The 15437-nt window shown below is 32.3% G+C and overlaps 1 protein-coding gene across 3 annotated transcripts in view; it reads left to right on the forward strand.

Moving 5' to 3' along the window:
• Nucleotides 1–15437, forward strand: part of FCHO2 (FCH and mu domain containing endocytic adaptor 2) — a 110689-nt gene that overhangs the window by 55176 nt on the left and 40076 nt on the right. For 2 of the 3 annotated variants that reach the window (XM_031446701.2, XM_064481442.1), the window contains 4 exons: nt 5753–5797; nt 7510–7582; nt 10883–10907; nt 11452–11508. In XM_031446701.2, the coding sequence (XP_031302561.2) occupies nt 5753–5797; nt 7510–7582; nt 10883–10907; nt 11452–11508 (200 nt within the window). The remainder of the gene's footprint in view (nt 1–5752; nt 5798–7509; nt 7583–10882; nt 10908–11451; nt 11509–15437) is intronic. The other variant, XM_031446707.2, reaches the window with a different exon arrangement.

Consider the following 15437-nt stretch of genomic DNA (forward strand, 5'->3'; position numbering starts at 1 on the left):
TCACTCTGCTATGGCTTGCTCTTGAATTCTTTCCTGCAAAAAGCCAAGAACTCTTGTTGAGGCGCTTCCCAGGGACTCTCCTGTGGAATCCATCCTCTTGTGCCCCATTTCCTGCAACATAATCTTTTTTCAAAAGTTGATTCTGCTGTTCTAGGATTCAGAAATCGTTTAAACTGACATCCTGCACCAGCTACATCTGTAGTCACATTACAGCACAGTAATTGGTTATCATAATAAGAACCCTAATTGTGAAGTAAATATTAAACTGTTTTGAAGTAGGTTTTAAGGAAAGCTTAGTTCACTAATTTGAAATAGCCATTTAAAATGTTCAGTGTATAAGCATTAACAGAATAGAAGTAAAAAAGTAAAATAAGCTAATTATAGTTTTTACATGTCCATAAGTCAGGTTTTTAAAGAGTATATATAGTTTTATTATTCCAGAAACTGTTATTATTTCTATTTTTAATATATATTTCTATATTTAATATATATTTTACAATTTGAAAAGATTTGGCATCTTATATTTCAGAAATGTCATTTATTAAAAAATTTTAACTGTGTTCCATCCGCATACAAGCTTTTCTGTTCAAAATAGAAATAATACATGTCCATAAGTCAGGTTTTCGGTTCTTTTTTTGCCGTGTGTAAAAGAAGTTATCTCAAACCAATTTGAACTTAAAAGGAAATTTATTGGAAAGAAACTGAGGTATCCCAAGGATCCAAAATCAGGAATATAGCCAGGCCACAGGAGAAAATTCAAACCAATAACCACACTAGGTATCATTTTTTTCTTTATTCAATCTCTGCATTTCTACTGCTTAAATTTTTTTATTTTTTGTTTTTTGCAGAATGGTTTTCTTTGTTTCTCCAGGCACGATATAAGATGCTCCTAGTAATTTCTACATATTTTTACTTGTTCCTTAATTGCAAGGCTCAGAATTAACCCAGGTTTTTGTTTTTTTCCTAGACTACAAAGAATCTGGTCTAGGTAATCTTGGTTTGTGGTAATCTGCTTTCTAGTCCAGTCAGTTCTGACTAAGTCATGTGGCTTCTGTAACAGAAGCCAAGAGATTATAGTGAGCAGAGTATAATTCCTGAAGGTTTTATCAGGATCACAGAGAGTGAGATTATGACTCAGACTGGGGATGTGGAGGCAGTGTCAGATTTTGGATGTAGGAGGAGATTATATTTCAGTGCCAAGAATCTGTGTTTGGAGATTTAGAAGATTTTACAGTGACTGAAATTCCATGGTTAAAAACTTATTCCTTTGATTTAAGACCTTGGTCCCTAAATTTGCCTCATCAATGGTTCTTAAGCCTTGGATACATATGAGAATCAACTGTGGAATTTTTTTCCCTTTCCTTTTTATTTCTCTCTCTTAAAAAAAAAAGATGTACAGATGTACAATGCACTATTTGAGAAATTATGATGTCATTGGTGTGGGGTGGGTCCTTGGTACCACTATATTTTAAAACTTGTCTGAGTCTGATGTACAGCCATTGTTGAGAACTTGTAGCATTACATCACTGGATGCTTGTTATAAATGCAGCTTCTCAAACCTTACCCCAGACCTCCTGAATCAGAAGCTGCATTTTAATAAGATCTCCAGGCAGATTGTATGTGCAATAAAATTGGAGCACTGTCTAGACTTACAGACTATCTGGCAATGGACCCAGGGGTCCCTAGGACTGTAGTTCTCAAACTGATTCTAGGCCCATCCACATCACCTGGGAATTTGTTCAAATATTCTTGAGCACCAACCCAGACCTTCTGTATAGGACACTCTGTGGGTGGGGTCCAGTAATTTGCGGTTTAACAAGCCCTCCAGGTGATTCTGATACATGAAGCATTGCACTAGGAGATTCAACTGGGAGTTGAGATTTGGAACCGCTAGACTGAGGGAATTGTTTCTACAAGCCCTTTATTAAAATAACTAATCCTGAAGTGAAGTAGCATTGCTATTGCAACTTATTTTCAAATAATTTAGCAAGTGAAAAAGAAAAAAATTGTGAGTACTGGTTTGTGTAGAGAGAGTAAGAGAAAGTGAATATAGCAAAAGGTATTATTGTTCTTATCCCCCACATCATTTGTAAAAATGATAAAACTTAGGTTCAAAAAAAGTAAGTAGCTAGTCCAAGGTAATCTGCAACAAGCAAATGGCAAAACCAGAATTTGTGCCTCTGTACCCTTTACACATCATCATAAGCTGGAGTTTGATGCTCTTTTTCGCGTTGTCTTGCCTGGTTCCTCATCCCAGGCACCTAGGAATGTGGCTCTGTTGCATTTCATAGGCCCAGGAGCAAGCTTGAAAATGTCATTGACTCCTATTGTTATGAGTCACCTTCCCCCCACCCTCTTTCCCTTTCTTCCTCCCTCCCTCTTGCTCTTTTCTCTTTTTCTCCCTCTCTCTCCCTCCCTCCCCCTTCCCTCCCTCCTTCTGCCTCCCCTCTCTCCTATTATCACTTTTTGTTAAACTTTGGGGTCTGGACATGTTTGTATGTTTAACTTTGGCTTCTAATTAGAACCAGTGTTCTGTGGTTTCAGTTGGGCATATGCAAAAATATGCTTGATTTGGGAAACTCAGAGACTTCTTATTTGAGTTTTGAGGCCAGTTTATAACTAGGCAGAGTTGCAGATTTGCCCTGTTGGTGGCCTAAGATTTAGAATTGATTCCCAAACAATGGAAACTATTAATTAGATATTTCACATTTTTTTATACACTGCCTCTTTCCACAAAATATAGTGACTAAAGATTATTGTTAAATGAATTCTTTCCTCTTGTAACATTTCTTGAAAGTTTTGATAAATTGTTTAGGTTATTGGACTTTTTCTTTTGCTAGCAATAATTTATTCCTGCCCTTATGATTAAAGCATCATGTGTAAGAATTGTTTTGCTTTAGATTGTTGACCTCTTGGAAGTCTGCCTTTAATTTCTTCTGCTTTTAATTGAACTCGTGATGGGATTTTTAGATAATGTGTAAAAGAGCATCAGGAGACAGAGCCAAAATGGTCTTACTTGCTTTTATATAAACTAAATTGCCCTTGTGGCCCAGCATAAAATCTGAGCACTAAGAATAGTTATTTATTTTGACAACAGAATTAATTGAGCCTAAAACAGTTAAAATTCCAGTTGTAGCAAACTATTCTTTCTGACTCTCACTCTGGCTTTGGTACTGTCAGAAAAAGTAACTTGTCTTACGATTAAATAGCAGAATGATGGGCAGTGGACTGCATTTGAGGGAGATGCTGAATAAACTTTGTACTCGTGAAACAGTTCAGAAGTGACATGCTGCAAGGGGGGTCAGAATGTGCATTGATATCCAGCTGAGCTGTCAACTGGCACTGAGCCAGGCACGCAAAGCTTTGCCATGTGAAGCAGCATGCGGAGTGTATGCCATTTGAAAAAGAAAATCTTTCTCATGCATGACTGAATTTTTTTTTTAAAGAGTATATATAGTTTTATTATTCCAGTAACTTATTTCTATTTTTAATAGAAAAGCTTATATGCAGATGGAACAGAGTTAAAATTTTTTAATATGTATTTTACAATTTGAGAAGATTTGGCATCTTATATTTCAGAAATGTCATTTTGAATAGCTACTTTTACTGGATATTTTTCTATTTCAAATGGGTTTTAAGGGGATGTTTAAAAAAGATAAAGAGAAGCAATCAAGATACGTCTGGTATTGGAAAAGTGTTTTGTGAGAAGAAAATGTAGAATTTTGTGTGAAGGGATTGATGTTTATAGAGTGAAGGGATGCCTTTACAATTTTCACATACATGAAGGCATCCAAAGATCTTAAAAGAGTATATACCGTATTTGCTAAGGTGATTTGTAAAAGTCTTTCTAGATACTACATTGAAAATATTTGTAAGTAATAACACTTCTGGCATTGGTGTTTTATTCTCTGGAATAAGCCTATAGCCTGAATATTAGAAATTCTGTAGTTACTGGGTACAAATGATGTGCTGTGTAACTGTAGGAACATTTTGGATTAACCACATTTCTAGTTGTCTTTTTTTTTTTTTTGACAAGTGGTTATATTCTCTTAAGCTTTTTTTGTATGTAATAAAACTAATAATACTTAATAAGCTGTTAGTAATTTAGGTAGAGATTTTCATTCTTCTTAATTTTTACAGCAAGCAAAAATTTGCTGTTTATCAGATGCACGTACTACTAAAATTCTTTACCTTTACTGATCTTTCAGTTCTCATCTCTTTCTAAACTGTTAATGTAGGCTGTTAAAGAATTCTGAGAAGCAGCTCATCACCCTGTCATTTAATACATTCTTAGCTTCCAGATTTACAGAGAGGAAGTCCTTAAAATGTTAATTGGGCAATTTTCTGACTCCGTAAGAATTTTTTGGATGGAAATAGTGAGTGTATTTTTTTTTTTTCCAAGTCTTCTGATATGTGTTGTAAGATTGCCCCAGTAAGGAAGGTATTGCTAATTAATTTATTAGGACCTTGTTTATCAGCTCACTTTTATGACTCTTCTGCTTATCACTAAATGTTAATCTACTCTATGTGAATAGAAACTGGAACTGAAGAAGTAAATCTTCGATTTAGGGGCAAGAAGAAAGACATTTTATTAGCCAATATTTTTTGATGTTCCTACTTGTAGAGAAATCTTTCTTATATATTCGTGGAATGGAATGATCAGTGAGAACTCTGATCATGAATTTGCACATAGTTATGGTTAAGCTTAACAGCTTATAAGAACCAGTAATGAAATCCTCTATTATCCACTGTTTACTTTGAGCTCTATTTTAAAATTTCTTGATGTAGCAGGCTGTACCAGTTACCCTAAATAAATTAAAAATTATTTCACAAAAATGCTGAACTTGCGTGAATTTATACATTACAAAACAAGGCTAAAATGACAGTTTAGTGGAACATAAATTTTTAGTCTAATATTTAGCTTTGGGTATATTTCAGTAGAAGAGTAATTCATGCTTTTGCTAAATACTTTGATATTTTACACATACGGAATATATATTTTATGGCATTTAAGGCTAGTCTCAGCAGAACTGTCATTTCAGGGCTATTTGAATTGTTTTCCAACTCATTTCCATTTTATCATTGTCTTCCTCTACAGTTGATAACAGTACTGAATTAATTTTTCTGTAAGACTACTCGGCATGGGTGTGTATGTGTGACTTTCTCACTTAAAAACTCTTCCCATTGCCTGCAAACTACCGTTCAAATTCCTTGATCTGCTATACAGTTAGAGAGATCTGGATTATCTAGCATCACCACTTAGTATGTAATTAATTCACTTATTTATTAAGGAAATACTTATGGAAAATCTGTTATTTGCTAGTTCACAGTGGTAAATAAGACAGAGTCCCAAGCTTCCGTCCAAGTAGTATTTTACTGAGTTCGTCCCTCTGTCCTTCCCACAAACACAACCAAGGATTCAGCAACTGCCTCTTACCGTGCTTGTTTTCTTTCAACTATACATACTGTAAGCTCCTTGAAAGCAGAAAGTACATGTTAGATCTCTGTGTCTTCACTTCTGTGGTACCATATATAAAGGGTTTTCAGAAAATTATGATCATGATAATAGGCTAGTGTCAATGTTTTTTCACTGTTAGGCTTATTTGATTTTTTAAATTATTGCTGATACTTTAACACAATCATGTAACACTGGAACACATTTCAGAACAATTAAAAGTAATGGGATCTGATCTAATTGTTTTCTGCCAGCTTTTTTTTTTTTAACTAGTATTTGTTCATACATTTTTTTTAGGCCTTTTTGAATTTGAAGAATGTGACCCTGCTAGTGCAGTTGAGGGTAAGTTGACCAGTTGTAACATGTGGCAACTAGCTAATAGCTTCTGTTTACTGAACAAATAAAGAGGAGCTGCTGTCCAGTGGTGTTAGCATGTCTATAGAGTGATGTAAAAAAAATTTGAGTATGGTTCAAAGACCTGCAGATATTAATGTCTACTTAATAAGCAGTAAGTTTGCCCAAAGGACTATTAGTGTTAGAATACATATATTTTAAAGATTAAATATAACATGTATTTGTTTTCAAATATACATTGAGATTGTTTTCTCCATTGATACCCATCTTTAAACATTCTAATATAAATATGAAGGTCATCAACATATATTAATGTATACTGCTTATTCTACAGTGAGTTAACATTTTAATAATTAATAAGGTTATGCATTAATGCTAATGTTATCATTCAAAATAGGTGATGATGTGACTTGGAGAAAGGGTCCACAACCTTTCCTATTATAAATTGATGTTTTTCATAGTATGAAACCCAAGAGACATCCACAATTTTTGTCATGTTTTATGTATCTCACTTTGTAAGCTGCTAGAAATAATTTGGAAGCAGTCTTCTGTTTTTTCCAAGGCCTGTGTAAGAATTTGGAGAAATGGTTTGCTGTTGTGTGTAAGGTTATCAGAGCATCCAGGAGCTCTGGGGCTTAGACTATAGTTCTCACTGTTTGAGAGCAATAATTATTTAAATTCTCTGTACATTAAAATAATTTTTTTTTAAGTTTAAGAGAATTTTAAAAATTCTTTTAAAATGTAGATAATAAATAATACCTACTCCATGAGAATAAAAATGTATTTTGAAAATATTATGCTATACAGATGTATGATTCAGGGAGTTGGTTTTGCATGAAAGCAAGTACATTATTCTAAGACACTTGGATTGTAATCCTGGCTATAGTATTTACTAGATGTATAAAACTGAGTTAAAAAAAAGAAAACCATAATAGCCTGAGTTTCCTCATGTATAAGGTGAGAAGTTAGCTTAGATGTGCTCTGGTTCTCAAAGGGTAAGTAGCAAGGCTTTAAAGCGCTGGATTCTATTAACAATTGATAGCATGACATTTAAAATATAATTTGCCATGCAAAAAGAGGGGGAACTGCCGTATTAGGCAAAACAAAGATGGTATTTGTTAAGGAAATCTGAATAAACTATAACTATAGTTAAAAAAAGATGGTATTCTTCATTTATGGTTTATATTAGAGATAACATGTGGACAATAATGCCATATTGTAAGTTTCCCATGTTATACTATTAATGGATCTGTCATGTTATCTTTTTATTTAAAACAGCGCATTTATATTTTGTGACCCTGTGTACGGGAAACATGATTTGACCTGCAATTGTAACAGAATCTAACGTAGTAAATAATGTACTTTGAAGTTTTAGGAAATCTGCAAATGCTTATTTTGCCTGAGGTGATTTAGGGGAGACTTAGAAGGGGAAGAGAGAATTTCATCTATAAAGTGAATGTTCTATATATAGCCTTTTGGTGAATAACAGGCTTTATTATATTAACATAAGAAAAATCTAAACAGACTATGATTCTAAATTAAATATTAAGGTTCAGCAGTTGATATTTTTATTTCTTTCGTCCAAATTTAGTATCAACAATTATGAGCAAATTGTGTGTCAGGATACCAGATGTATTCATAAGTTTAATATATTTATCAGGAATAGTTATGTTTCTATAACAATATACATTTATTTTAAGGTATAAAACCAAGGAAAAGAAAGACTTTTGGTTTGCCAGGCATAATTAAAAAGGAAAAGGATACAGAGTCTGTGTAAGTATATTAAATATTGTCAAAATCCTTTCTGTTGCTATAAATAATTAAGAATAAGGCTTTTGTTATTAATTTGCAAAGAAAAAATCTTTTGCAAATAACTCAAAGTATATATGACTAAAGTATGAAAAATACACACTTTTCTAGAAACATTTGCCAACTTTTCTAGTTTTAGTTTAAAGTATTAACTTTTCTTATTTCAAAATTTTAAGATTAAAGCTTTAGTGTTTTGAAATTGAAACTTTAAAGTTACTTTTATTTTATAAAATGGTAAGACATATTTTAAAAAATTAAACAAAGATGCAAAGAAAACTAAAACATTTTCTTAGTCTTAATATAAGAAAAAAGCCATGGTCAACAATTTGATGAAGATCCTTCAGGACAACTCTAAGCATATAGGCACACATTGATATATGTATACATAAATGGAAAATCTTAAATGGAGGAAAAAAAGCCCTAACATTTATTAAACATTTATACTAGTTCATCATTTTTAGATGCCAGATGGAGTGTAAATTTCATTTACCTTTTTTTAAAAATAAGAAATTAATATACAAAGAAACATAATTAGCATATAAAGAAATTAAACTAGTATTCGCTAAGTGAAGTTTTCTACCTTGGCTACATATGAGAACTTCTTGGAAAGTTAAAATAAGTATATCTATGCCAGGCCCTGCCTCAGACCAATTAAATGGGATTCTTGGGGCGTGAGGCCCCAGCATATTTTTTGTTTTACTCTAAGCAGCCTATGTGATTCCTGATATACACGCGGGGTTGGGAATCATTGAGCTATGATTAACCAGTGACAAACTGGAATTAAAGGAATTTTTCTTCGCTTAATTATTCGACCCATTTAGATTAGTCAAAAGTCTTGAGTGATTTGTTGACCTAATAACATTGACAGAATATTTGTTTAAAATCCCTATTTCTCTAGCATAATCAGCAAAACTCTCCCGAGATTTAGTATTTTGATGGGCACTCACATTTTTCAATGTAAGAGAACAATTTGTGCTTCGGGTATTCTTGCCTCCTCTCTGGTTATATTCTTGGTATCTGAGTTTCTGAGTTTCTACCATTCTAAATGTCTGTTTCTTACCCCTCCCCTAGTAGTATTTGGTTACAAATTAAGACTGTTTGCAAAGTAATTTATGCATATAGCTATTGTCTCTTCTGCAGATGTTTTTTGAACATTGTGAAGAGGGTATTTTGCTAAGGAGATGGAACCTAGTCTCTTTTTATAATATTGGAAATACATACTGAAATCTAAACAATTGATTTTTTGAAGTAAATTTTTACAGTGTAGCCAGTTTATCTGTTAGTGACTATATTATAAAGAGTTAAAATGTTTTTACAATGTATGGTTTTCACAGCTGTTCATTTAGGGAGCTTATAATATTTTTGTTTATTCCATGTTTTTAAAACAATTTTTCATGACAGTAATTTCCCAGTATGATCATTTAGGCCACTTGGATATTGGAATATTTGACCAATAAGAATACTAGGTCAGAAGACTAATGCTTAAAGCACTGCACCATGATCGTCTTCTTTCAACACTTCCTGGCAGAAAAAAATGTTGAGATTTCACTTTGCTTGAAATGCCCGAGGCTCTTGGCATGCTTCTTCTCATAGCCTGAAGGCTTTAGAAATGCCAGCAGTTGTGGATGAGGGGTCTTGCTCAGAGCATAGTCTTCCTGGGATTTCATCTGCAGGTCTCACACTGCACTGTGAAGCAAGCAGATGAGTGCTTTACCGCAAAGACTGGAGGGTTCTGGTTTAAGCCAGAGAATTAACAGTTTGGAACTTTTATACTTACTTTAATATTTACATTTTATCTTTAAAAAAAAAGAAGAAAGTAGAAAAGTCTTCTCACATCTTAATTGATTTGATTCTGTACAGGGATTGAACTTATCACTTTTATATTTACATTTTATCTTTAAAAAAAAAAGAAGAAAGTAGGAAAGTCTTCTCACATCTTAATTGATTTGATTCTGTACAGGGATTGAACTTATTATCATAGTACCTATTTTGGAACATTTCTTCAGAGTATGCATAGGTTTTTTTGATAAAATATTCCTTATAATCTACCAATAATAAGGAAGCTGTTTTTCAAAATTTGCTATTTTAAGTGGATATAAAGACATGTGGGGGTTGCATTCATCCTGTCTCTTTGGTGCTTCCATTTGGATTAAGAACAGTATAGTCATCTCCCTCTTTTTTCACTTTTTCAGTCTATTTCATCCTTTCTTGAACAAAATTCTTTAATTTGTAGATTTTCCTGGTTTGTGCTTAGTCTTTGGATTGATACAGATTACCTGTTTATCCTCTATATTAAGCGCTTTCCCTATATATTTAGTGCCATTTATTATTGTTCATTTGGCTCTTAAGGTATATCTAATGTCTGTGTTTTCAGTTTATTATTAAAGTGGCAAAATCTCACACTATATGCATTAATATCTCAAGCCAAAGACTGTGTAACTAAGCTAGTGCTTTTAAAATATGCACTCTAATTTTTGTTTGTGAATTTGTTTTAGAATGTATACATATAAATTTTTCTAACCTTACTCTTCATGGCTTTAATGTCTTTAATTTTATATGTTTTAGGTCTTTATTTGGCTAGTCGAGAATGTTGGTATTTATGTTTTAGCTTTACATTTAAAGTAATAGTTTTCACTAGATTTTATCCAGATTCTTGTTTGCTTACTAGTTAAATTATAAAATATCAGTGCTCAATTACATATTACATTAGACTAGAAACTATTCTGGCTGAAAGTCTAGCTGCTCATTTAACATTTGGAGAAAGATGGCTTCACTTCCCTATAGGCTAGCTTATGGGAAGGAAACTGAAGTTTAAAAAAATTTTAATTTAAATATGTTATTTACTATTTTTTACCAATAAAAATGTAGATTATTTTTTAAAGCCAGATTTTCTTCTTTGAGGGATTTTTTTTCCCTTTCTCCACCTGAAGGATTAAAAGCCACCAGAAATCCTTGTAGGGCTGACAGCTCCCTTGAGATGATTCTTGTGTATATTCATGGAAAAGAAGTACTTTTGAAAGTAGTTTTTAAAATACTCGTAAGCTGTTTGTTTTATTTTATCTTTTAGTATGGTACAGGGTAATGTCTTTGTGTGAATTTTAAAATCATTTGGTATATTTTAATCTTCATGATTTGATTTATTTAAATTCTAGGAAAATTAGAGAGAAGTTATATTTAAATACCAAAGCCAAAACTTTCAGTTTAGTGTAATTATCAGATAGTTCTAACAGTTGAATATTTCTAATATTTTGTTTATTTTAACAGGGAATGCCCTGATGCAGATTCACTTGTAAGTAGATTTTATTTTGGTATAAACAGTTTAGCTGTTTCCATTAGGAAATACCCAGCATATTTGGGTTGAGCTGTTTACAAACGTTTCCAAGAAAAATACTAACCATGTTATTATAAATTCACTATTAAAATTATTTTAAAAAAATTATTTTACAGATGCATTTTTGGCTTTACATTGCTATAAGCTTTGATACCCTTGGTTTACTAATAATAGAAGGTATTTCTAACTATCTTTGAAAAGTGGGTATTTTACTTTTAAAATTGGAGTGGTGCCATAGAATATTGCTTTTTCTTGGGAAATATGTCAGATTTCAAACCTGCCTACTTTATTTTAAAATGTGGTGCTCTTATTAATTGATTCTTAGATCTGTTAAAATACTGCTTTATCTGTTCATTATATTTGAGTTTTGTTTAGCAGACTGTAGTTTTAGAAAAAAATAGCAACAACCATGGTTAGTACTTTTCTGTGCTTTTTGTTTTGTTTTAAAGAAAGTTTGTTTATATTTCTTTGTTTAAATATATTTCTTTATATGTAATTAAAGAAGACATCAGATGGAGCTCCCTGTGGGTACAGTGGGAGAGTAGATTTACCAAATGATGTAAGTAATGTGTAGACAGACACATTTTTCAAATTGTTCATTAGACACTGCTCATGTTGATAAGTGCAGTAGAGTCAAGCTGGTTCCTTTATTGTTCTTGCTTGCGTTACTATTGTTTCTTTTGGCCACAACATGTTATGCTCTTTTTATAGGATATTGGTGTACCAAAATAAAGAACTAGGTATTCTGTAAAACACTGTGCTTTATGTTACTTAAGATAATACTAGTATTTTTGTTTTATATTTCAGCCTTAAAATAAGAAAATTACTATTTTTTAATGTTTATAGTGAAAATAAAGAAATAGACTTCTAATGAGCTCTAGGGTTGAAATCATCAGAGTGTTTTTGGAGTTGTAACATTTACCTGACCACTTGCCTGTTTTGATACCCTTGGTTTACTAATTAATGAAAAAGTCAGCAGATGTGTTTGGCATTTACTTTAGTGATCATCATGCATTTTATTTCTGAATTAATTATTTATAGCATTTATTTGATGATTGTGACATTGAATAAAACTTTTTTTAGTACTTAATGTTTTATTCTGTATACACTCCCTTAAATAAAATATTTTAATTCCTTCAGTTCATTGATACTATTCTATAATAATCAATATTAAACAATTTTGAACGTTAGCCAGTATTTATCTGGAATTAGAAAGGGGTTTTATTTTAATTTGGGGGGGGATAGGAGGTAATTAGGTTTCTTTGTTTATTTGTTTGTTTATTTAATTTATTTAATGGAGGTACTGAAGACTGAACCCAGGACCTTATGCATGCTAAGCAGGCACTCTACCACTGAGCTATAACCTCCCCCAAGAAAGGGCTTTTAAAGAGGGCACAAAATTCTCCTGCCATATAAGGAATGATCGATAAATCTGTTAGAAATGAAAAACTTATAAAATTAGAAAAAATACACCATAGAAGGATTTGAGTCACTAGAGATAAATGAGCAGAGTGTATTTGCAAGACATTTAACAAGGGGCTTATTATTTTCTTCACATTTTTTACACAAATCAGTTTAAAAGATAGGTTAGCATCTCAGCAGGAAAAGGGCATTAGGATAAAAATAGGTAATTTTCATAAGAAGAAATAAAAGTGGTGAATAACCATAAGAAATGTTCAAAATAATAGTCTCATTTTGATGCAAATTAGAATTAAATTACTAAATTCACCCATCATACTGGCGAAAGTTTTGATACACTCATACTGTTGGTAGGAATGTAAATTGGTACAATCTGGCTTATGGATAGTTTGGTAGTATCTCCCCAAGTGAAAAATGCATTTACTTTTTGATCCTGCAATCTTGCTGCTAGGACTTTGCTATTATGGCTTGTATTCATAAACTTTATATATACATACGTGTGTGTGTGTGTGTGTGTGTGTGTACTCGCTTGATCAAGATATATACATATATAGAGGGGGAAGAGGAAAGGTTGATAGTTTGTTTCAGCATTGTTCATATTAGCAAAAACTTGGAAACACTGAAGCAGCCATTAAAATGGGGACTGGTTAAATAAATTATTAAACATTTACTTGATGAAGAAATAGATGTTACATAGAGTTAGGTTGCTCTGTGTCTGTTATGGAAAGAAACTAAATAAAAGCACGTATGATGTTTTAAGTAATTGCTTTTTAAAATATATAAATTTATGTGTACTACATGTATTCTCTTTTTTAAAAAGAATGAGTTACAAGACACTGAATTGTGGTTACCTTTGGGGAGAAGGATTACAGTGATGGTCAGCAGGGAAAGGAAGCTTTTTTTTGTTGCTTCCTTTTATTTATGGCCTGTTATTTATTTATGGCTTATTTAATAACCTTTTTATTTATGGCTAGTCTTGCTATTACTTAAACATCAGTAGGCTACCTTGGTAGAGAAATTACCCATCATTTTCTGTTCCTTTTTCAAAATAGTCTATGTATGTAATTTTAAAAATTAATTTGATGGACTACATCTTTTAAAAGTTGACCAAGGAAGTGTAAATTGTTCTTTTCTTTCAATTTTAGCCAGTTTCCCTACTCCAAACTTAGAGATTGAGAAATATATCATTGACTTGTGAGCTCTATCCCAATGTATTTTTTAAAATTTCTACCACCACTTTCCACCAAAACCACCTTTAAGATTGGTGAGTGAAATTACCTGCTCATTTTTCCTTCATACTGCATTTGACTTAATGCTTTGCTCTAGCAGTGTGGGGGGCCCTAACATAGAAACCATGGATTGAATGGACAAAGGTATAAACAGGTAATGTGTAAGTTTCTTTAATATCAACTTTCTATGAATAGTTCCAGCATTGAAAACCTAGTACACTTTGAAATCATTGTTTTCTTTTTCACACAAAAAAGCGCTTTATTTTGAAATAATTGTCAGTTTACAGAATATTAAAAGGTAGTACAGAGCAGTCCTGTGTACCTTTCTCCTGATGGTAACATCTTGCAAAACCATAATACAGTTTCACAAGTAGGATATTGATACTAATGCAGTCAAACAGAATATTTCCATTAACCAAGGATCTTTCATTTTGATTGCCCTTTTTCAGCCACTTTTGTTTCATTCCCTCCTTCTCCCTGATCTGGCAACCACTAATCTTTTCTCCATTTCTATAATTAAATCATTTCAAGAATGTTATTTAAGTGGAATCATACTGTATGTAAACTTTTGGGATAGGCTTTTTTCACCCAGCACCATTCTCTGGAGATTCTTCAGGTTGTTGCATGTATGAATAGTTCATTCCGTTTTATTGCTGAATAGTATTCCATGATATAGATGTACCAGAGTTTGTTTAACCATTCACCTATTGTGGGACATTTAGTTGTTTCCAATTTTTGGCTGTTAGAAATGTTGTTTTGAACAGTTGTATACAGGTCTTTGTGTGGATATAATGTCTGACACTGGTCATTTTCTTTCTGAAGTCTGTTTTTATCTAATAGTGACTGTCTTTTTTGTTTTTTAAACTAATATTTACATGGTATGTTTTTTCTGTCCTTTTCCTTTCAACCTACCTATGTTTTATATTTGAAGTGAGTTTCTTGTGAGTAGCATATAGTTGGGTCATACTTCCTTAAATTCATTCTGCCAATCTAGATTTTTTTATATTTAGACCATTGATACTTAAAGTGATTATTGACATGTGAGGGTTTAAGTCTGACATCTTATTTTTTGTTTTCTATTTGCTCCTTTCTTTCTTTTTTTTTGAATTTTGGGGGGTTTTTTTCCTCCCTTCCTGTGGATTATTGGAACTTTTTTTAGAATTTCATTTTGATTTATAGTTTTTTGTTTTTTTTTTTAAGTGTATCACTTTGTGTATCTTTTTAAGTAGCTGCTGTGGGTCACTCTTCAGTACCTTCAGATAGTTGTTTATTTTGACCGGAGTTTATAGTTGTAATCTACAGGAGATTGATTCAAAAGCAGTTTATTCAGTCTTAACAGAAAACAGCTCAGTATTATTTAAAATTATTACATTGTCCTGTATAAAGTATTGTAAACAAATTTAAAAGTAGTGTCAGTGTCAGTTCCCAGATAGAACCTCTAGGAAACCCAATATCTGGTATGTTTCTAGGGTACTGGGAATAGGAATAAAGTATTTTGAAAAAATTTTTTAATTCTGATTTCTGATGAATCCACATTTGTCAAAGCTTCTTTGTTTTTAAAGTATTTTAAAATTTATTTGCATACTAGCAAGCAACATACAGAACTCAAAGAAAATGCTCTACTTGTAGGGTCATAATTACATCAGTTGTCATCTTTTTATCTATGGAATCTGCTCTTTACCCTATATTAGATTTTTCACTTCTAGGCTTTAATCCAGTCTGTTAAGTCACTGCTGGCTACATTAGACTGTTTTTTCAGCTTGGAGGCTATAGCTGTGTAAACCTTGTGCTGGGCTGTCAGATTAGCGATCCTTCCTATTTCTCTTGCTGAGCTTTAGCA

The sequence above is a fragment of the Camelus dromedarius genome, chromosome 3 (genome assembly GCF_036321535.1).
Source record: "Camelus dromedarius isolate mCamDro1 chromosome 3, mCamDro1.pat, whole genome shotgun sequence".
In the NCBI taxonomy this organism is placed as follows: domain Eukaryota; kingdom Metazoa; phylum Chordata; class Mammalia; order Artiodactyla; family Camelidae; genus Camelus; species Camelus dromedarius.